Below are 24447 nucleotides of genomic sequence, written 5' to 3'. Positions count from 1 at the left end.
TGGACCTGAACCAAGTATGCAAATTGCTCATCAGATCTTTGGCTCAATGTTCACTTAAATGTGCTCAAAGCATAAGTTCTATGAAACACTAAACACAGAAATGGACACAAATAATGTCAATTTGGTACTTTAATACAACTATAATAGCTGAACTATTACAGAATTCCAATTCTAATGACAAAAGCTACTCAATCCTAGAACAGATGCCTCCCAGATCATCCTAACTGAAATTCAGATATCCTTTCAAAGTCCAGCATTTTCCAGGTGAAGTGACCTCCTGCATCTCTGCCTGGATGCATTTAAATGATAAAAATGTACATGGCAGTCTGCCTGTTCATGTACTCGTAACGAGCAAATCCCTAAAAGCCACATTGGTGACAACTAGTTAGATAACAAAGAAGCCTTACCTAAAGGTATGACTATTTTACTTTCATAGAGATTCTGTCACTAGATATGCCAAAGAGTGCACACTGTTCAGTTCTTTTGAACATGTTCAAAAATAGAGTATTTCTTCCCCCGACAGTTCCTCTTCTACCAGCATAAATAAGTGTTTCAGCCCATGGTTTCTCCCATGCCACCCCATTCAATTTGTCCAAACATCACCTGTAAACTCTACACACAGAAAGAATGTAGACCAGACTTTCAAATGTCAGTCTCCCAGTGAATTGCAGGAGAGCATGTTTCTTTTTTTATTATACTTTAAGTTCTAGGGTACATGTGCACAATGTGCAGGTTTGTTACATACGTATACATGTGCCGTGTTGGTGTGCTGCACCCATTAACTCGTCATTTACATTAGGTGCTTCTCCTAATGCTATCCCTCCCCGCTCCCCTCACCCCACAACAGGCCCTAGTGTGTGATGTTCCCCTTCCTGTGTCCAAGTGTTCTCATTGTTCAATTCCCACTTATAAGTGAGAACATGCAGTGTTTGGTTTTCTGTCATTGCAATAGTTTGCTCAGAATGATGGTTTCTAGCTTCATCCATGTCCCTACAAAGGACATGAACTCATCCTTTTTTATGGCTGCATAGTATTCCATGGTGTATATGTGCCACATTTTCTTAACCCAGTCTGTCACTGATGGACATTTCGGTTGGTTCCAAGTCTTTGCTATTGTGAATAGTGCCACAATAAACATACATGTGCATGTGTCTTTATAGCAGCATGATTTATAATCCTTTGGGTATATATACCCAGTAATGGGATAGCTGGGTGAAATGGTATTTCTAGTTCTAGATCCTTGAGGAATCACCACACTGTCTCCCACAATGGCTGAACCAGTTTACAGTCCCACCAACAGTGTAAAAGTGTTCCTATTTCTCCACATCCTCTCCAGCACCTGTTGTTTCCTAACTTTTTAATGATTGCCATTCAAACTGGTGTGAGATAGTATCTCATTGTGGTTTTGATTTGCATTTCTCTGACGGCCAGTGATGATGAGCATTTTTTAATGTGTCTGTTGACTGCATAAATGTCTTCTTTTGAGAAGTGTCTGTTCATATCCTTTGCCCACTTTTTGATGGAGTTGTCTGATTTTTTTTCTTGGAAATTTGTTTAAGTTCTTTGTAAATTCTGGATGTTTACCCTTTGTCAGATGGGTAGATTGTAAAAATTTTCTCCCATTCTGTAGGTTGCCTGTTCACTCTGATGGTAGTTTCTTTTGCTATGCAGAAGTCCTTTAGTTTAATTAGATCCCATTTGTCAATTTTGGCTTTGGCTGCTGTTTTAGTCATGAAGTATTTGCCCATGCCTATGTCCTGAGTGGTATTGCCTAGGTTTTCTTCTAGGGCTTTTATGGTTTTAGGTCTAACATTTAAGTCTTTAACCCATCTTGAATTAATTTTTGTATAAGGTGTAAGGAAGGGATCCAGTTTCAGCTTTGTACATATGGGTAGCCAGTTTTCCCAGCACTATTTATTAAATAGGGAATCCTTTCCCCATTTCTTGCTTTTGTCAGGTTTGTCAAAGATCAGATGGTTGTAGATGTGTGGTATTATTTCTGAGGGCTCTGTTCTGTTCCATTGGTCTATATCTCTGTTTTGGTACCAGTACCATGCTGTTTTGGTTACTGTAGCCTTGTAGTATAGTTTGAAGTCAGGTAGCGTGATGGGAGGAGAGCATGTTATATCCCCTCATGATCTTTTCTGCGCCATGGACGTTTCTTTTCATAGACCCCAAAGCAGCTATCACTGTAAAACCGAAAACTCAAAAGCCTCGGCTGCCCCCAAGAACTAGGACTATTAAAAAAGTTCAAGTTATTTTTTAATCTATAATCATACACAAAAGCTCAGTGTAAATGTTCTTTAATTCACCTATATTCAATTAAAAGCATTATCTTAAAAATAAGATTCTAGAAGGAATCAATCTTGGAACAAATTATTACAAAAGAGAAGCAACATTGAATGACAATTTAAATATACATAGGAGGAACAATAATATCTATCCAACATATAACATTATGTAGAGCTTATAGTACAGCAGGGCAAAAATATCTGTTTCCATATATTACTATACACTATGCAATGTGGGAAAAAACGAAGGTGAACCCCACCATGTTTCTCTGACTGCTTTCCCACGCCTATGTTTTCAGATGTCTTTAAAACTAACTAAATGTATATTACGAGAGAAAAAAAAAAAAAAACCACCACCAAGGAGAAAAGACCTTAATTTCTCCATAACAAATATTTTACCAGGAAAGTAAGTATTTGTTAAAAATGAAGATGTCTGTGTTTCAGGAAAGGGCATTTCAGACCCAAGCATTTTGACTGGGAGAATGATACCACACCGTCTAAAGAACTGGACACCAACAACTATAAAAGAAATGCACAATGTTGACTTCATCTCTAGTCAATTGTCTGTTTTGAAGTTCTACTTACACTTTCTAGTTTTATGTAATAGCCCACCACCTGGTTAGTATAGAAATAGAATTCTTTGTTTTGTTTTTTTTAATTTTAATTTCTTTCACTGAGGGTACAGCATCACAAAAGATACTACTTAGCCTCTCTAGCAAGGATAATTATTAGCAATGTGCTTAAACTCCTCCAATTATCCACACACCAGGCCCACTTCACTGAAGCAGACAAAAGATAAAACGGTGTGTGTCTCTCTGTGTTTGTATATCTGTGTGTGTATGTATACGCAAGTGAATTAAACATGGAGCAAACACTGAAAAAACATACGTAAAATGTTCAGTGTTAAAAAAGAAAACTTAAGTAGCCATATAAACTTGGCAGTGATTTTCTGGATACATTAAAAATTGACATACCAGTTGGACAGAGATCTAAATGGCATAAAGAATGAAGTAAAATAGGCAGTTGAAATGTCTATACTAACTGCCATGAAGCACACATGGTCACACGGTCTTACAATCACCAATTCAGGGGCATTTTTCTAGTTTGTAGTAGTATTTCACTTATTAACCTGTCAGAAATTACATTTAAAAATCATTTCATGAGAAATAATGGAAAAGAAAAATCAAAAGCATACAACAAAGATAATGACAGAAATAACAGTTAATAGGTCTGGGCACAGTGGCTCACACCTGTAATCCCAGCACTTTGCGAGGCCAAGGGGGGCAGATCACTTGAGGTCAGGAGTTTGAGACCAGCCTGGCCTACATGGCGAAACCCCGTCTCTACTAAAAATACAAAAATTAGCTGGGCGTGGTGGCGGGTGCCTGTAATCCCAGCTACTGAGGAGGCTGAGGCAGGAGAATCACTTGAACCCAGGAAGTGGATGTTGCAGTGAGCCAAGACTGTGCCATTGCACTCCAGCCTGGGCGACAAGAGCAAAACTCCATCTGAAAAAGGAAAAAAAAAAATCTATATATAGTTAATGAGGACTGACATTTTTTATACCAAACTGTGAGGTTTTAACTTTTAAAAATGCACACATGGTTCTATAATTAAAGATGAAAATCTAACGAAAAACTAAAGAAATTATATTTATGAAATTAAGGTTAATGGCTGGGCACAGTGGCTCATTCCTATCATGTCAGCACTCTGGGAAGCTGAGGCAGGAGGATCACTTGAGACCAGGAGTTTGAGACCAGTCTGGACAACAGAGGAGACCCCACCTCTACAAAAAAATAAAAATTAGCTGGGTATGTGATACATGCCTAGAGTTCTAGCTACTCAGGAGGCTGAGGTGGGAGGACTGCTTGAGCTGATGAGGTCAAGACTGCAGTGAGCTGTGATCATGCCACTCTACTCCAGCCTAGGTCACAGAGTGAGACCCTGTCTCAAAAATAAATAAATAAATAAAGTTAATCTACAGTTCTCATAAACAAGTTATGTAACAAAAAGGACCCAATACATGACTAATCTCTTTAGACAATAATGTCGGAAGACAAGGGTACTGCTAACTTATATATCCTTCTATAATTAAAAGATGCACACTACCATAATATCTTAATAGACAAAGAAGATATATTCAAATGATACATTTACTGGCATCTTAACTGTCAAAGGCATGAAGCCAAAAAGCCAAAAAAAAAAACCAAAAATACATTTTTGCACATGCACTATAATGAAAGGAGAGATTAATGAAAATATCAATTCTGACTGGGTATACCAGGAAGTATCAAGTAAGTACAGAGGAGTCATAGAGCAGAGAAAAAAAAAATGTGAGTGACAAAGCTCAAGTTCAGCAGAATTACAAAAGGGACCCAACTGAGACTGAAGACCAAAGAGGAATCTGGGGAAACAAAGAGAAAGAGAGTCCACGAGGAGGCACTAGCATGTGCCTGCAGCCTGCTAACTGGTCCACATCAGCGCAAGAGGATTTCCAGGACCTGTCTTTGGCTGCATCAAAGACAGGCAGTGAACTTCCCCAATTGTCAGGGTGACCCACAATAGCTACCAGGCCAGTCTCACAAGAACTAAGAAAACACCATCAGCTAAGCACTTTGTATCCATTTTCAAGAAGTTCATTCTCAAGGAAAGACAAGGTGACATTTGAGAAAATCTATCTCTACCTGGGGAAGCTAAGGAAGCTTTCAGAAAGGTGGCATTTGAGTTGGACCTTAAAGGATGGGTGAAAGTCTGCAATATAAATAAGTAAAAGTCTATTTTATGCAGAAAAAAAGTAAATGGCAGCTCTATTTAGATGAATCATTAAATACACAGGAAGAGGTAGTCATGGAGATGAGGCCAAAGGAAAAAACTATATTGGATATGCATTCTTGTGGGGACTGGCCCTTCCAGGGTCAGCTTAAAGAAATCACCTTAAGGTGATTTCAAAATTTCAAAGTTATCATCAAAAAACATATTTCCCTTAAAATTCCTCTAACAGGAATAATGCATACAATAGATAAAACAGGATTAAAATAGCAACTGATACAAGCATATTAAAGTGTAACTATCTATTCAACCAATCTACATGTAAAAGTGACAGCTATCTGATTTCTCTATTTTAATGAGAAAAAAACAAGTAAGACACCAAAAGTGAGATAAATAGGTTCCACAATAAAGAAATTAGAATGAAAAAGGAAAGATAAAGAAAACTTTAATATAAAGTTTACAGGACATAAAACTTTACATAATATAAAGTTGGTTGTATTTAACTTAAAATAATCAAGTGAAAAGAGACTTACAGAAAGCCTGGGGTGCATAATTTAAGAAGGAAAGAGTTTGTTACAAAAAAACTACAACTGAAGTAAGGTGCTTTATAGCAGATTTCTACCTCATTTAAAACAAATCTAATGCCAGTACTAATCACTAGCACAAAATTTGCATAATTACTGCAGCAAGTCTATTTAGTCTATTAAAAACTATTTAGGTAGAGTGTTTTTGTTTTAAAGAAAAGCATATGGAAATGAACGAAGTAGAGTCAATTAACCAACTATGACAATAAGATCAATTCTTAAGAAGCAGGGGCATGGCTAGTTCATTCTAATCACTTGTGGCTTGGACAGAGTTTCAGACATGCAGTCACAGGAACAGGCTGCACCTACATACTGCAACTCTCAATTCTAGCCACTATCATGTTCCTAGCAACCAGCCCAATGCCTGACACAGAAGGGTCTCAACTCATGTCAGTCAATAACAAATGGAACATAACTAATGCTATAAAACCAAAGACCTTGCTTCTACTTTAATTCACTAATGCCACTTGTGCCTCTCCTTAATCTGTAAGACCTGTCTGATATGTCAAATATTTTATGACTTCAGTTTCAACGAAAATCAGTATGCTGCCCATACCCTGGTGTGATCTTAAGGATGACAGTAAAAGAATCTGATCATCTAATCGTAATCTAATTCACATGATCACCACTGTTCTGTAAATCATGTGGAAAAAGTGGGGAAAGGCTGTGAATACATGCTAACAATGAGGATATGTGCTGAACTCCTAGAAACCTCATACCCAGTCACTCAATATAACCTTATTCCAGTATGTCTGTTTTTCATGATGTTTTGTAGCACAGAGATCTCCACTACTAATTTGAGAACACTGTTAGCATTGTGACCCCAATCGAGAATAACTAACCTACAAGAAATATGCAGAGCCCTTCATACATATCTAACATACGTATCTCTGCTTTTGCACTTATCACATATTTCAGGAAGAGAAAGACACTTCCTGAAATAAGAAAGCCTGACTCAAAAAATTTTTAAAAAACATGTTAGTAGCTGGGCACGGGGGCTCAAGTCAGTAATCCCAGCACTTTGGGAGGCTGAGGCAGGTGGCTCACGAGGTCAGGAGTTCAAGACCAGCCTGACCAACATGGTGAAACCCCATCTCTACTAAAAAATACAAAAATTAGCCGGCCATGGTGGTGCACACCTGTAATCTCAGTTACTCAGGAGGCTAAGGCCGGAGAATCGCTTGAACCCGGCAGGCAGAGGTTGCAGTGAGCCGAGATTGTGCCACTGTACTCCAGCCTCGGCAACAGAGCGAGACTCCATCTCAAAAAAAAAAAAGTTAGTAAATCTAAGACCAATAGCAAGTCATAAACAGCAATAACCTCCGGTATGAACAGAAAAGTTAGATATTAACTCTACTTCTATCTACCCATCTTTCTATTTACCTATCTACCTACCTAAGTACTTATTTTATCATCAAACCAAAAGTAGAAAATGCTGGAACAGGTAGAGAGATATGCTCCAAGACTTCTAACCAAGAAAATCACCAAACTTCATGATGTATAAAAGAGAAAATACATTAAAACTTCCATAATTTTAATCTCCCTTGAACTCCCTCCTTAGGCATTTAAGCTAAATCTCATAACTTATATTGTTAGAGTAGGTAGTTAGGCAGACATGAGCACGGCAGGAGAAGGCCCCTCCCCAGAAATGTCAGGGGACCATGGGTGATGGTCGGGCTATTGTTAAACTGTTTCTCTAAAATAATTGGTGGCAGCCGGCACCAGGGAAAAGCAATCTCCCAATAGACAGAAAACATCTGGAGCTGGTAATGAGCTGCTTCCTTACAAGGTCTCTGGATTTGGACGAGTGGGCTCACATGCACACTAAGAGGCAAAATGGTGGAGTTTAACTGGTATATGACCTTCCTCTAGGAATACTTGACTGGTAAGGGAAAAGCGGCTCAAAAGAGCATACACACAACTTCAGTAAACACAAGGAGCACGTGGCCCCTCCCAAGTGCTGGCAGGCCACTGGACCACTGGGCTACTGTGCATGCAGACAGCCCACCGTAAAGGAAGAATCAGGGGAGAAGAAACACAAACCCCAAACTATAACAATGTATAAAACCTCAAATTAAGGTCCAAACAGGGCACTCGGATCTCTCAAGTCACCCACTTGGCCCTCTTCCAGGTGTACTTTGCTTCCTTTTGCTCCTGTTCTGAAACTTTTTAATAAACTCTCACTCTGGCTCTAAAACTTGCCTCAGTCTCTCCCTTTACCTTAAACCTACTTCTGCCCCTCAGCTGAATTCTTTCCCTGAGCAGGCAAGGATCAGGTTGCTGCAGACCCTTACGGATTCGCCGCTGGTAAAAATATTACCTAACCATTGCAGGTAAAAACTTTCAGATAAACTTTCAACATAGTCTTTCCCCTGAAATGAATCTCAGGAAACACCCACTTAACAGAAGTCCTTGACATAAAGTGAAATTGCCAGTTTTATGCAGGAGTCTTATATACTATGCAATGCTCTTCAGATTCCTCTGCATTTTGAAGTTTTCACCAATTTTAACAGCCCAGTCTTCATCCCTTGATTTCAGCTCTTCACAAATCTTTGTATCATAGAACAGAAGTTACAGAAAATGTTGAGCACATGGGTTAAATGGTAATGCGGACCGCACCCTCAAGCCACTTCATACTTGCTAATACCCCAACCCATAATACTGTCTCCTCTCCAAACTCTCAATGCTGCCCTATACATTTCCTCAGCCTTTCCTATGTTAAGATTAACAAGTCAAGCACAATACTTCCCTATTTTGTTGCCTTTACTCGGAAGAAAAGAAACACAAAAGGAGATACTACAAACATAAAAAAGCACAGCCTCTGTTAAGAGAATCACAAAAAACCTACTCTTTAGTATTTATCAATAGGCCTGCTTCTTACAATGGTTAAAGGCTCCAGAACATCAAGGATTATCCCAGCATATATGTGAAAGAACCTAACATCTCAATAACCTAACAAAGACAAGTTATTTTGGAAATGATAATTAACTAGCCATTTCAGTATATCTGATACTTCAGATACCTTTAGTTTTTTTTCAGGCACAGACTGATCCTTATAGAAAAACTAATGAAATGAGGAACTTCGGTTGGCTCAGAAATCTACATCATTCACACTATGTGCAAAATTAAGACTCTCAACTCCCTCAAATATAACAGACTTCTTTAGATGTAGCTCTGAATATTCAATGTCTCCAACGGTTTGGATCAATGGTTGTCTATTTCTAATGTTTGCAATAAAACAGTCACTCACACTCTCCCCAAATGATATATAATCTGATACAACAAATTCAAAAAGAAAGGATGTGCCTGATCAGTTTTAGTATTTTCTAGCAATATAAGCCATACTAAATTCATTCTTTTTTTTTTTTTTTTTTTTTTTTTTTGAGACGGAGTCTCGCTCTGTCGCCCGGGCTGGAGTGTAGTGGCCGGATCTCAGCTCACTGCAAGCTCCGCCTCCCGGGTTCACGCCATTCTCCTGCCTCAGCCTCCCGAGCAGCTGGGACTACAGGCGCCGCCACCTCGCCCGGCTAGTTTTTTGTATTTTTTAGTAGAGACGGGGTTTCACCATGTTAGCCAGGATGGTCTCGATCTCCTGACCTCGTGATCCGCCCGTCTTGGCCTCCCAAAGTGCTGGGATTACAGGCTTGAGCCACCGCGCCCGGCCTAAATTCATTCTTTCATTTATTGTCATTAATAGCAATTACGTGACAGATACTGCACTAGGCACTAGAGACACAGTGACAAAAGACACTACAGCCATTCGAATAACTACCTAATTAGTGGGGTGTTAATTTGAGAGAAATGTTTTTACAATTATAATGTGAAATTTTAAGCTAACTTAAACATAGTTCAATTTAGAACACCAAGACTTTCCACTGTAATCATATTAGACAAACAAAGTTCTTTATACAAAAATCACTTGTGATGATTTATTCCCTCTACTATCACAACTATCTCAACTACAGATGTGAGCTTACTCACATGTGAGGTTTGCATTCTAAGAAACATAAACATAGGCCAGACACGGTGGCTCAAGCCTGTAATCCCAGCACTTTGGGAGGCAGAGATGGGCGGATCACGAGGTCAGGAGATCGAGACCATCCTGGCTAACACGGTGAAACCCCATCTCTACTAAAAAAATACAACAACAAAAAAAAACTAGCCGGGTGAGGTGGCGGGCACCTGTAGTCCCAACTACTCAGGAGGCTGAGGCAGGAGAATGGCGTAAACCCGGAAGGCGGAGCTTGCAGTGAGCTGAGATCCGGCCACTGCACTCCAACCTGGGCGACAGAGCGAGACTCCGTCTCAGAAAAAAAAAAAAAAGAAACATAAACATAATGTTGAGAATACTAGAGTTCTGTGATGATAACAGGCAATCAGGAATAGCAAAAATAGGCATCAATGCGTCAAGAATCAAGTGCTTCTGCCTATCTACCTTGGTCTAAAACTTCCACTGACAACTCAACAAAAATGCTCCTTTGGAGAAAAGAAAAAAAAGATTCAAAACAGCAAATGATATTGAACATTATTTTCCAACCTAGAGGTAATCCTATAAAAGTTAAAGAATAATGCAAATAAACACTTAATAAAGCCTGTTTCTTACACAAAACCTTCCAACAGTATCCATTCTGTGACACTATCCCATTTTAACTATATTTTTCAGCACCCCAAGAGGTTCTTACATATTAGCATCATCTTCATTTTTGGTTTTGCAAATCTGATCACCCTGAAGATATCTTATTATTGGATGCTGCAACAAATGAGGCATGTGGATGCTTTTCTGCTATCACTGATGCCAAAAATAATTTACACTTGAAAAAATACTTGTTGAGGATTCAGGCTTAATATCCACACTGTAGTTCTGAAATACAGTATGGTATTCCGTCCTTGGGGGTCCATGCTTTGGAAATCACTTTTAAACAGTTTAACAGAGAAGCAACAATAAATTATTCCAATCATTAATAATTGAATCACCGTATTATGAATTCCACTTTTTAGTCAGGTTTCAGGGTACTTAATAGTCATGTTAGTCAGTCTCAAATTAAGAAAGCAAGCAAAGAAATAGAAATGCTAATTAAGATTACCTTTGTTCCAAAGATGACGAAAATAGTTGTCCAAAGGCTGATTAAGAATTACAAGGCAGTACTTCAAATTCCCTAGAGAAAAAAAGAAAGCAAAATAAAATACCTAAGTGAACTGAGTCTTTTGTTCCCCTTACATGAGTCTAAAATCATACCCTACTAGTCCAGATTTTCAGTATACAGAGAGCTAAATTTCAATCACAGCGAATTTCCCATACCTTAATTTTAAAAGGCATCATACATTAACAGGTCCTACTTTACTTAGCATATCGGTCACATTACCATATTGTTGAGCAATGTATCATAGAAACAACTGGGTAAACTTTTTGTAGGGGGCGAGGAGTACAAATGTTCTTGATATGAATTCTCATCCTCCCAACATATCCACTACTTTGACACAACTACCTTCTACCTATCTGGTTTTATAACACCCCGACCTTATTTACCAAACGGTATGGGGTCTAGTAGGTGTGTATTTTCATATTCATTCATATTCTTTTTCTCTCTTTCTTTCCTTCCACCCTTACCCGATTTTGGACTTTCCAAAGCAAAATCCTGTGTGCTTTCACAAATCTTACTAGGTCTTCTTATGGTTCTCTTATTCCAGGTTTTTAATGACACGCCAAAGATAAAGATGAAGAAAAGTTTCTTTTGAGACAATCATTCCACACCTTTTATAATGTACTTAAAATAGTGCAAAGCAAAGTACAATCAGGTATTGAAAATCTGTCATTTGGTTCAGTCCAAGCACCCTCCATTTCATTTGTGAAAAATAAAATGTTTAAGAAAAATTGTTTTTTAAGCAATCTCACTGTTAGAAATGGAACACAATAAATAAATAAAAACGGTATGCCATCATCCATAGCAAATATTATTTTTTTCTTCTTTTTTTTTTGAGACGGAGTCTCGCTCTGTTGCCCGGGCTGGAGTGCAGTGGCCGGATCTCAGCTCACTGCAAGCTCCGCCTCCCGGGTTCACGCCATTCTCCTGCCTCAGCCTCCCGCTAGCTGGACTACAGGCGCCCGCCATGTCGCCCGGCTAGTTTTTTTTTTTTGTATTTTTTTTTTTTTTAGTAGACACGGGGTTTCATAGTGTTAGCCAGGATGGTCTCGATCTCCTGACCTCGTGATCCGCCTGTCTCGGCCTCCCAAAGTGCTGGGATTACAGGCTTGAGCCACTACGCCCGGCCCATAGCAAATATTATTAAGTACCAATTGTATACCAGGCACTGGGAGTACAAACAGGGATAAGATTACAAGCTGTGAGATGAGACACTTACAATAAAGATGATTTATTCAAAATACAATATAAGAGAAGCACAGGAGGAGTGCCAGATAAATTGACACATGAGTATAGTGGGAGTTCAAAGGCTAAGAAGCCAATAAAGTCTGGTGTCATCCCAGAAAGTTTTGTGAAATGTAGATTTTTGAACTTGATCTTACAAAGAGAACGAAGGTGCAAAGAATAAAGGAAGGGGCTTTCTAGACAAGAAAAACAGTTCACAAGAAGCTGCTCTCCTTATTCATTAGGGTTACTCCAGTGAACAGTTTCAGAAGCAATGCCCTAATGATTTGATCATAGGACATTAATACTAACATCAGTCATTTTAAACATAATGTTTAAGATAACACAGGAATTTAAGTTGAGGCATCTCAACATCTACCAAAAGAGTGATGCAGTAATGAGTAGTAAACACAATTTATATAATTTGGGAATCCATATAGAGATCATAGCTGAAGGTAAGAGTAGGCAAGCCACTGAGATACTGCGCAAAGCATGGGAGGGCAAAGAGAGAAAAGAATAAAGATGAAAGCAAAGACACTGTGTTTTCCTACGATAAGAGAGCCGAAGGAGGTCAACAGAGAAAATACAGAAGGAAAACCCATAAAGGCAGAAGGATAAGAAGGTATTTCCAAGAACATGCAGTTGATAACACAGCATGCTACAGAAATGTCAGGGAGATTGAACAAGAGGCCAAGGGGAGAGGGATCTCAAAGAAAATCTTAAAATTCATAGAGGGAGACTCAAGATAGTGAAGTGACCAAGGGAATAGTGAACAGTCAGGAGATGATTAAGACGGAAGAACAGTCACCTTTCCTTAAAATATAAAAAGTTAACTGTGAGAAATGGAAAAAAAATGCAACAAAGATAAAATATTTTAAATATAGAAAGAATCTTATATCCTAAATAGGGGAGGGAAGTAAGAGGAAGAAGACAAATTATCCGTTTGTTCTTTCAACAGGTTATTTTCAGAGCACGCCTTGTTCAGGCACTGCTCTGAACAGCAGTCAAGAGAAATGGCATGTCCCCCCACCCCACTACCACCACCTGTAAGGCGTATCTCCTACTGAAAAAAAAGGGCAGAGACTGAGGCACATGAAGGCACATCATGTGCCTCAAAACTGAGAATGTCTCTTTTTTTTTTTTTTAAGAGATAGGGTCTCACTCTGCCACCCAGGCCAGAGTGCAGTGGTACAATCATAGCTCACTGTAGCCTCAAACTCTTGGGCACAGGGGATCCTCCTGCCTCAGCCTCCTGAGTAACTGGGACTACAGGTGCACACCACCATGCCCGGCTAATATTTTTATTTTTTGTAAGCAGCAGTCTCCAACTCCGAGCATCAAGCAATCCTCCACCACCCAAAATGCTGGGATTGCAGGCGTGAGCCACTGCAACTGCCCCTATTTATTTATTATTTTTTTGAGATGGAGTCTCGCTCTGTCTTCCAGGCTGGAGTACAGTGGCACCATCTTCGCTCACTGCAACCTCTGCCTCCCAGGTTCAAGTGATTCTCCTGCCTCAGCCTCCCCAGTAGTTGGAATTGCAAGTGCCCGCCACCACACCTGGCTAATTCTTATATTTTTAGTAGAGACAGGGTTTCATCATGTTGGCCAGGCTAGTCTTGAACTCCTGACCTCAGGTGATCCACCCACCTCGGCCTCCCATAGTGCTGGAATTACAGGCATGAGCCACCGTGCCCAGTCTGCACCTACCCCTACTTAAAACAAGGTAAAATAAAGTATGAGGGGAGAATTACAGTGGAATATGGAACATTTTAAAAATAACTTGTAAAAAACAGATTACAGGATATGACAATCCACAATTTTAAAAATAGAAATCTAATTGGAATTTACTAAAAGGTAATATGATATCATATCTGTCTATAAGTTTAGCACTTTTCCCACTGATTATGAGGAGGAGACATAGGAGTGGGCATAAACAGATAGGATGGGGATGATGGCTGGTTTTGAAAATTGGCAAAATCACTTGCCAAGAGGTCAACAGAATCCAGGATGTTTATTTGGGCAGATTTAGAATGAACGATTATGGTGAAAACCAGTAATGGCCTCTTCTTTAGTAATAGAATCCTGACGGGTTTTTTTGTTCATTTTACTGGGCCAGGTAAGAAAAAAATAACCTTGTGGCAAAATGTGGTCCATAAGGCTAAGTTCTTAGATGTATGTAGTTTCTATGTAATATCTGGAAAGTCTCCTTAAAATAAATGGGGATTTGTCTTCTACTTCTTTCCTTTCTCCTTCCTGCTATCTGCAAGTAAGAATTGATAGATTCATTGAATGAAATTCTAGCAGCCACCTTGGATCATAAGAACAAGGGCATCAGTAAAGGAACCTGGGTTGCTGATGACTTCGTGAATCTTCCTCCATTCCAGCACTTCACTCCCTGCCTCAAATCTTATTTTACACAAGTGAAGAATCAACTTTTAAGCCGTTTCCTAATCTTGGCCTTAATTCCGGAGAGCACTCCTAGAAGCAAAAGGTCCTACCAGGAGTTCAGGAGCCAGGACTGGAAACAGAGCCCCCGCCACTACTTTGTGAGAATTTATTAGAAGGTTATGAGACTGCAAATCAGTTTCTTCCTCTCCCTTCTTTTCCTTCTCAGTGGTTCTTAGATAACCCAGAGGAATTTATAAGACATGAAAATTTCTAGACCCTGTCCTACACCTTTCAAATTATATCCCTTGGCATTAGGTATGGCAATCTACATTTTACAAGCAAGTTATTCTACCACAGGTGGTCCATGGACTAAGCTTTAAGAAATCCTGCTTTGTTATCACTATACCAGTGAAGTTTAATCGGGCAAGGTAATGCATTTATTATTTCAAGTAATAAGTGTCAAGCCCTGAATTAGGTGCTGGGGATGCAAAAATGAAAAAAAAAAAAAACTTCTATTCTGTACAAGTCACTATTATTTTAGGTTTCTATATTCGAGTGAAAAAAAATCTAATTGTAATAAATGCAGTGATCACAGTCCAGATTGTGTTAAGGTAAAGATGAACTAGAAAAGGATTTGAGATGACTCTAAAGAAGAGCAGACAAGCATCAAAATGCAGGACATTGGCTCATTCATTCATTCCACCTGGACGGAGCATCAGTTTAAGAGATTCAGAGCCTGGTTCATGGTAAAACTCAGTAAGATGCCAATAGCAAGGAGCTAATAATTTGGATAACCCAATGGCCCTTTTCTCTGTAGCAAAGTCTACACTGCCAAAAGAGGCATTCAACAACGTTGAATGTAAGTTTACATGAATGACTGAAACTGCTATTACTGATCATTTGATATATGAACTTGGTATTTTTGTGCCTCATAGAGCCATCTGGTAAGACAGGAAAGCACTAAAATCCACATTACTGCTCCTCTAGACCAATACTTTCATTAAGGTGATATCCATAAAGGCGTTTCATTTTTGGAAAGAATGAAGCAGTATAAAATGTATAGTACAGTTAGGCTTTACTAATGATGTTATTAATAAAAAAGAATTAACTACTTCAGCTATTTCTACATATAACATTTATGGTAGGCTGTTTCTGTATATAAAGATATTTAGGTAATGGGATCTGAGACTCTTTTCTAATCTAGTTTAGTTTTGTAATAAGATCTGATAGTCTTTCCTTTTCTAATCTTGTCTCCCCTGGAAGTCAGTATGGCATTTATTCTACGCTCAAAGCCTTCCTGATTACTAATCCATAACGGGTTGCAGAAAAAGTAGCATACAGAACCACCATGATTCCTAAATAGCGTATGGGAGTTTCTCAAACATTCCACCACAATATAGCTCCATATCACTCTCAGATACTGAATTATGGGACAATGACTCTGGTTCTAAATGTTCCAAAATTCAGAAAACTCTGGGAACCAAGCAAGTAAGAAAAATCAATAGTCTTATTTCAAGTAGTTCTCAAGCTGTCACAGTGATACTGTTCCTGGGATATGCAAAAAGATTTAAGAAAAAAAACTAGAAAGAACTTCCTCATTATGTCATAAAAATTATAATTTTTTTAAATCAGGTGTCCTAAGGCAATCTCACAGACAAAGGCAGGCACAGACAGCAGGATATCAAATGGGATGGTGAAAGAATCTTTTCATTATTTATAAAAATGTATGATGCACTCCATTTAAAAGAACAAAGAAAGACAGACTAGTCTTAATCCTTCAAATATTAAGTCAAAACTCCCTGAACTGTTTTCTCGAATGGGCTTCAATTACAGAAGATGAAAAATCCCTGATCACGGATGTATTGAAACCAAAATGCTCCAAACTGCCTGAAAATCCTGAGTTAAGTACAAAAGTCCAAGTTTATAACATGAAAATAAAAATGAGGTCAAATCATCAGCCTTGGGCTAAAAAGGGAAGAGGCCCTTTGAAAGTAAAAAACTAAACATAACAAGTTCAAATTTTAAGAAAGAGGGAGGGGCATCCCATCTGTCTTTACTGTACATAGTTCTCCCTCTTGTGTAACAACAACAACAACAAAATTCTGCCTCTTTAGAGAAATGGCTGATTCTATTATTAAGGAAGTATTCAAGATGAGCCCAGAGCACCAGGTAGTTCCAGAAAGAAGGAAAGAACATGATCCCCCAAAGAGACAAACAAAAATACCCAGAGATGAGAGTAGGTCAAAGGGGCACAACAGCCAACCGAAAGAGGTCCCAATGGCCAAAATTGTAAACAATTTGAGCAAAAAATAAAGTAGCATTGGATTACAACCCAGAGTATGAAATAAATATCCATGAGTCCATATGGATTAATTAATACGTAGGGGGAAAGAGACAAATCTCCCAGACAGAAGAATTCCAAACAAATTATACAATCCTCCATCCTAAAGAAGAAAGAACATAGCTATAGGCCATACACAGCAGAGAGTGGGCTGCACATAGAAACTCCCTTCCAAAGAGGATTATGAAAAAGAGGAGAAAACTTTATGGTAGAGAAATATAATAAACACTACACTTCAGGCTGGTGATCAAGGTCAACATCAGTAGTCATAAATCATGTTTATAGTATGTACCTTTAACACGATGTGATTAAAATGGCACTCTGTCTCCGGGATTTTTCTCCCCAAAGTCTATAACCCTAGTCTAATCAGGAGAAAAACAGAACATAAATTCCAATCGAGGCACATCCTACAATATGCCTTACCAATATTACTCAAAACTGCCAAGGTCAGCAAAAACAAAGAAAGTCTGAAAAACGGCCACAGTCAGAAGAGCCAAGGGACCTGACAACTAAACACCATGTGGTATCCTGGAGGGGGTGCCTGGAGAGTAAAAGAACACTGGGCCAAAACTAAGGAAATCTGAATAAACTATGGAATAATAAACGGATGATAATGTATCAATATTGGTTCATCAATTATAACAAACGTACCATACTAACGTCCAATGTTAATCCAGGGGAAGCTGCTCACAGGGCTTACGTAACAACTCTCTATACTATCTTCTCAACTTTTCCTGTAAACCTAAAGTTATTTTTTTCAGTCTATTAATTTTTTTAAAAAAGCTCTGGGACAAGCAAAAACAGAACTGAAAACTATTCCATCAGGTATTCATTCAGTGATTAACTCCATGAGACGAAACTGCCAACCCTTACGACAAAAGCATGTCTGGACTTCAGGAAAAAAGTCAAGAAAAAACCCACTACGCCAGAAGGCAAAGAAAATTCTATTCCATCTTTGGAAAACTAAATTACATTCCAGATTTTCTTTTCATTAAGAAGTAAAACAAGAATAGAAGAGAAAATCTCGAGAAAACCAATTTCTTTTTATTTCCGACTCTGAGAATCAAAATTATTGGGACTCTATGAGATAGACCATAGTCACATCTCTAAATCAATGATCTTGAAAACGCAGTCATGTAGCTCAGGAGTGAAAGGTTGATGTATTTTTTAATTAAAAAGATATTAAGATGACATTTAGTATGCAGACAACCACAAGGACCTCACTTGTCCTTATAGTAGATGGTCAGAGGTTATCTGCCATGAGTGAGATATGCTAAGGAAACGCGAGAGCTGCACCACACAGAGGTGTCAGCAGCACCTCATCCTCTTCTCCAGTATATCAGGATGACCTGCAGTTTACCTGTGCCCAAGAAAGTAAAACTACAGATTATTCAGTTTAGCATAATCTTCACAAAATGGGTAAGTGACTTAAAAATATTCTTTAACACATATTGAAGATAATATAAATTCTGCACAAGCATGCAAAAGCATACAAGTAAATGCTGAAGTGATCACTTCTACTTCCTAGAACTAGCAAGTCTTACAAGCTTGAAGTAGACTCTAACTAGCCCTGACAACAACTAAGCTCTGAAGAAAGGGACGGAGGGAGGAAGGGAAATTATAAACACATTGGAACTTTAGATTTACATCAATTATCATAAATGATAAATTTATCCTTCAGTATATAGAGCAATAGGTCACAGCCTCTCTATAATCACAGATTTTTTTTAATGCCAGCTAGCACAGTGGCTATAATCCCAGCACTGTGGGCAGCCAAGGTAGAAGGACTGCTTGAGGACAGGAGTTGAGGACCAGCCTGGGCAACATAGCAAGACCCTGTCTCCATAAAAAAAAAGTTTAAAAAATTAGCTTGGCACAGTGGCACATGTCTGTAGTCCTAGCTACTCTGGAGACTGAGCTGGAAGAATTGCTTGAGCCCAGGAATTCAAGGTTACAGTGAGCTCTGATCACACCACTGCATCCCAGCCTGAGCTACAGAGTGACACACTCTCTTTAAATAAATAAGCAAACAAGCCAACTCCTCCCCCAAGAGATCTTTATACAACATGCCTGTAGTAGGGCCTACGCATCATGACTTTTTACAAGCACCATAAGAGTCTAACAGGTCACCAAAGTTGAGAACCACTGGTATCGTGTCTTACGCTATTAGCTAATGACAGTGTAAAGCCCTCATAACCAGCAATGTTACTTGAAAACACTATTAATTTCATCTGTATCTCACTCTTTTTCATTGCTGTTCTCTGAAAATTTTATATATAAATAGCAAACAATAAATTATTTGTAGATTTTCATAAACATAAATGAATTCCCCTTTGAAAAGTGATATGGTATGAGATTTGTTTAGAAAAAAAACTGAAGCCCAATATTGTAAATGAAATTACATTACAATAAAACACAATTTACAACAGAAAAAATATTAATGACAAGTTATCAAGGGTTTTTATGTTCTGTTTAAAAAATTACTGAAATTCAGATAAAATGAATATTAGCCAAAGCACATGCCAGTCATTATAATAGTTATTTTGCCAAAGGACCAAAGACTATTGTTATGAATATCTCATCCCTAAAAAGTATTTCAGTTAAACCATGAAAGCTCTAGAGTACTGAGTTTCGTATTCATATTGCACAAACTTCTATATTTAAGCACAAGATTTTTTTCAAGTGCGCACAGGGAAATCAAAACTGTCAAGTCAATTCATTCTTTGAGGAAATAAATTGCATGTGGACAAAGCAGAACTATTAAAAGGCTCTGAACAAATATTCCATACCAGTCTATTAAAATAATTGAATTACCAATGGAATAAAAAAACTGGCAAGTCACATATAAGAAATTGCTTCAGAGAAAGTAAACAAAGAGTAGAAATAAACGGGTACTTCCTTGAGAAATCTTTCTTGCCCTCTCCCAAGAGTGACCATATGGTACATACCAGTTGCACCAATACTGAGCCCAGCTCGGTCGGGGAGAACCTAACCCAGCAGCGCTAGGTGAATTAAAGACACACACACAGAAATATAGAGGTGTGGAGTGGGAAATCAGGGGTCTCAGAGCCTTCAGAGCCGAGGGCCTCCAACAGAGATTTACCCATGTATTTATCAACAGCAAGTCAGTGATAAGCATAGTTTCCAAAAATTATAGATTAACTAAAAGTATTCCTTACGGGAAACAAAGGGATGGGTCGAAATAAAAGGATGGGTTTGGCTAGTTATCTGCAGCAAGAACATGTCCTTAAGGCACAGATCGCTCATGCTATTGGTTGTGGTTTAAGAATGCCTTTAAGCGGTTTTCTGCCCTGGTTGGGCCAGGTGTTCCTTGCCCTCATCGCGGTAAACCCACAGTCTTCCAGCATGGCCGTCATGGCCATAAAGAACATATCACAGTGCTGCAGAGATGTTATTTATGGCCAGTTTTGGGGCCAGTTTATGGCTAGATTTTGGGGGGCCTGTTCCCAACACACCAGTATAATAATCAACTGTGTCCCCTTCCATTCATTCGCAAACTGCCCTGGCTTAGACAATAAATTATATAATCACTGTATCCTCCACCATCTTCAGCTTCCAGCCCATCCTTCTATTTCAGTCTCCAGCAAAACTTACTTCAATGAGATGTACATCCTACCATACCCCATAAATAATGCTCATCGGGTTGACCAGTGACCTCTTCTGTAAAACTCAACAACTAATTCTCAGTTCTCTTCTTGCCTAACCACATCTCAGCAGCGTAATAGGGTAGATCACTCCTTGAATCTTTCTTCTTGAATGATCAGGGATGGGAGTGGTGGGGGAGAAAGGACGGGGACAGGAAATAAAGTAGGGAGAGAGTTGTGTAGTTGCACTTTGTGAACCGTCTCCAGTTTCATTAGCTTTTTCCTGAACTATCATGATCAAAACACGATTTAGCAATTTGAAGGCAAGACAATTGGTTTTTGCTGCTGTTGCTGTTGTCCTTTCTAGTACCCTTCCTGGAACATTTTGTATCATATTGATTTAAGTGTAGTACTCAGGGCTTCAGGACATAGGGCCATTGAGTTTTACGAGGGAGTAATTTCATTCTGCAAAGAATCACTTTGGGCAAGCAATCCCCCCCGCATCCCCTGACTTGAGGAAAACACTATCGGTTCTCCTTCTTCTGTGTGACTGACCCACTCCTTCTCAGTCTTGTTTGCTGCTTATTCCTTATCTGCATAGAAAGTATTGAATAAAACTTGTTGAATAAATAGTGACTATCTCTAGATTCTATATGTAAGAGTGTCCCAGATGCAGATCTTTGGGCCTTTTCTCAATCTATATCCACTCCCTAAGTAATCCCCTTCAGTCTCATGACTTCAAATGCTGTCTATAATGGTGACTTTCATATGCATGACACCAACCTGGGGTTTCCCCCTAAACTCCAGAACTCTATGTCTAACTTCCTATTCAACAATTCCACTTGGATAGCTAACAGATATCTCAAACTCAACAAGTCCAAAATCAGACTCCTGAATCTTATCTCCACGCAAACCTGCTCCATCCACAGTGCCGCCCAACCCAGTACCATATCTACCACCAACACTCTGTTCCCCGTGAACAGTTTTCATCTCTAGATTGTATAAAAATGCCCTCTAATTGGCCTCTCTACTTCTACACTTGCCTCTCTTATACTCTATTCTCCACACACCAGCCAGATGGATCTTGTTAAAATATAGTCAGAGGAAGTCATTTCCCTGTTCAAAAACCTCTACTGGCTTCCTTTCACAATAAAAGTCAGATTCCTCACAAATCACCTCCAAGGCTCTCCATGACCTGGCTTCTCTCTCTCCCTGCTGTATCTCCTATCTCCCTCCCTCCTCCCCCACAGGCCCCATCCCTGCTACAGACACACTGCTCTTCTTGTTGCTCCTAAAACATATGGAGCACAATGCTACCTTTTAGACTTTACTCTAGATAGCCACATATTCAGTGAATGTCTTACTTTCCCTTTCACACTAATTCCTCGGCTCTCCGCTCAAATGTTAGTTATCATAGAACTTCCCTGAGCAATCTATGTAAGATAGAAACACCTCCGACTCCACGCTAGCACTCACTCTTAACCTGATTTGTTTTTTATAATAAATTTATCACCAGTTTGTTCATTCAATCTTTTTCTAATGTCTGTCTCCCCACACTAGTACATAAATTCCTGAGTCCATTACCTAAAACAGTGCCACACACGCAGTAAGCACTCAATAAGTATCTTCTGAGTGGCTCTTTCAGCAATGACTTTATGTCCATTTACAATAAATCAACTCCACATACTTTCTCTAATAATCAAGTGACTCGTCCCCAATTTGAATAGGTACTTTTCCCTTGGTTGCTTGCCCAAAGGATTCTTTGCAGAATGAAATTACTCCCTCCTAAAAATCAATGGCCCTTTCTAGGTCCTGAAGCCCTGAGTACTACACTTAAATCAATATGATAACAAAATGTACCAGGAAGGTTAGTAGAAAGGACAACGGCAACAGCTACAAATGCCAATCGTCTTCCCTTCAAATCGCTAAATCGTTTTGATCATGATAGTTCAAGAACAATCTAATGAAACTGGAGGTGGTTCACAAAGTGCAACTACAAAGTTTGTAAATAATTTATTTGAGAATAGATTAAGTATTTTTGAGGTAAACAGATGTTTAGGCTTACTACCTATATAGGGAAGAAAGAAATCCATGTAATACACGTTGAGCCCTACAAACCTGAGCATATATCTAGTTATTGTCATCCAACCTTTCAAGTTGAAAGTGTAAACAGATTCTGAATGGTTTAAATCAATTTCCATCTAAGAGCATTACCTCCCATGATGCAACTGTAATGGTCTGTCCAAGTTTACTAAACCTAATATTATAAAATCTATGCCACTATAAACAAAATGCCCCAATACATTCTCACAAGAATCTATATATATTAGAAATGTATGAGAAAAAGAACACTTTATATTTTACAACTAGTAAGCTTCTGCTCTGTAGGAAGTGGGGGGAAGTGCAAGTGAAACCTGACAAAGTTCTGAGTCTTTCTTGACATAAAAGTAGAAGGCTACAGCAAGAAATTTTTTCTTTATTTACCCTTACAAAGGTTAGCCATATTCTTGTTGCCAATAAACACATTCTCACTATAACCCAAATGAATGAAGTTGAGTTCTTTATCGTGGCACACTGACACCTCTGGATTGCTGGCAGAGTCCAAAGCTGCTCCATCAACTGTCCCTTGCCCTGCAGACATGGGGCACAATAAACTGTGTTTCCTGTCAATCAAGAAAATCAATCACTGCCCAGCAAACTGCAGATGTAATGCCATAACCCTAAGGGTTCGTCATAAAGTACTAAAAATTATAGTCCATCACATTAGTTTTGACATGTTGACAACAGGGCCCCCAATAGTCTTCACTCTTGAAAAGTTGGTTCAAAACACTCCCTGAAGGCAGACTCTAAGTTTGGAATGTGCTTCTAAAACAAACAGAGAGCCTAACTTTTATCATTAGACTACTCCTGCAACCTCAGCCCATGTCCACCCATATCAAAAAGCACAGAATCTCTTCATGGCAAGCAGTAGAAGGAAGGCCAAAGAAGTTCAACATGGCAGTAAATACTCCCTTTTAAAACCCTTTCTACTTAGGTTTGGTTAGGTTTGATGAGAATTATTTTGGGAATAGGTGGGCTTTAAAGCTTTGTGGGCTTCATATGTAAAAACTGTATTCATCCATTCTCACACTGTTATGAAGAAATACCTGAGACTGGGTAATTTATAAAGGAAAGAGGTTTCATTGACCCACAGTTCCGCATGGCTGGGGATGCCTCAGGAAACTTACAATCATGACGGAAAGCAACTCTTTACAAGGCAGCAGGAGAGAGAATGAGTGCCAGCAAGAGAAATGCCAGACGCTTATAAAACCATCAGATCGTGTGGGAACTCACTCACTATCACGAGAACAGCATGGGGGAACCACCTCTGTGATTCAGTCACCTCCCAGCAGGTCCGTCCCGTGGCATGTGGGAATTATGGGATTACAATTCAAGATGAGATTTGGGTGGGGACACAAAGCCAAAACATATCAACAATACTAAGAATAAACAATTATAGTATGTAGATTTTTTCTTTCTTTTTTTAATATTCCTTAAAAAGGACTCTGACTCGAGTCATACCAATACATATAATTAAATACATGTGCTCACTTCCCAGCATATATACTAAAAATACAATCAAAATAAGTACACATTAAGCTAAATTAGACATATTTAAACAACAATCTGATGTTCCCTGAGACCTATAGTTTGAGAGGAAAAAACTGACAATTACTTGAAATTACAGGGTTTAAAAAGCACTTTTAATAACCTTCTTTAAATGATCTTCTTTAAATGATATAGATTACATAACACACTATGTCATCAAAGTACTTCTGAATAGAAGTCATTTTATTCACTCAGTTTTTTAAAAATAAAATGTAAAAATTTAAATGCAAAAGACCTGTGTTTCACGAATGACTTCTGATTACACACACACAATCCACCATATCAAGAATCAAACCCATACTGAAGGAAATCTTACTAAACCCAAAGTAGGCAAACATTTTCATTTCACGGGCACTGTGGGCTTTAAGAGAAATTAAGAGTAACTTCTGCTATCAATAGGAAAAATTTTGACACCAACTGATGACTTGCACTAGGCCACAGATAAGTACTCTG

General features: G+C 38.7%; 1 protein-coding gene across 2 annotated transcripts in view; it reads right to left on the bottom strand.

Moving 5' to 3' along the window:
- The window catches only part of TPK1 (thiamin pyrophosphokinase 1), a 384318-nt gene that overhangs the window by 298230 nt on the left and 61641 nt on the right, over window positions 1-24447 (bottom strand). For both annotated transcript variants that reach the window (XM_033192495.1, XM_033192496.1), the window contains one exon: window positions 10729-10800. In XM_033192495.1, coding sequence (XP_033048386.1) covers window positions 10729-10800 — 72 coding nt within the window. The remainder of the gene's footprint in view (window positions 1-10728; window positions 10801-24447) is intronic.

This window comes from Trachypithecus francoisi, unplaced genomic scaffold (assembly GCF_009764315.1).
Source record: "Trachypithecus francoisi isolate TF-2019V2 unplaced genomic scaffold, Tfra_2.0 Lachesis_group4, whole genome shotgun sequence".
Lineage (NCBI taxonomy): Eukaryota > Metazoa > Chordata > Mammalia > Primates > Cercopithecidae > Trachypithecus > Trachypithecus francoisi.
Note: the sequence above shows the minus strand (reverse complement) of the source record. Positions and strands in the feature narration are given on the sequence as shown.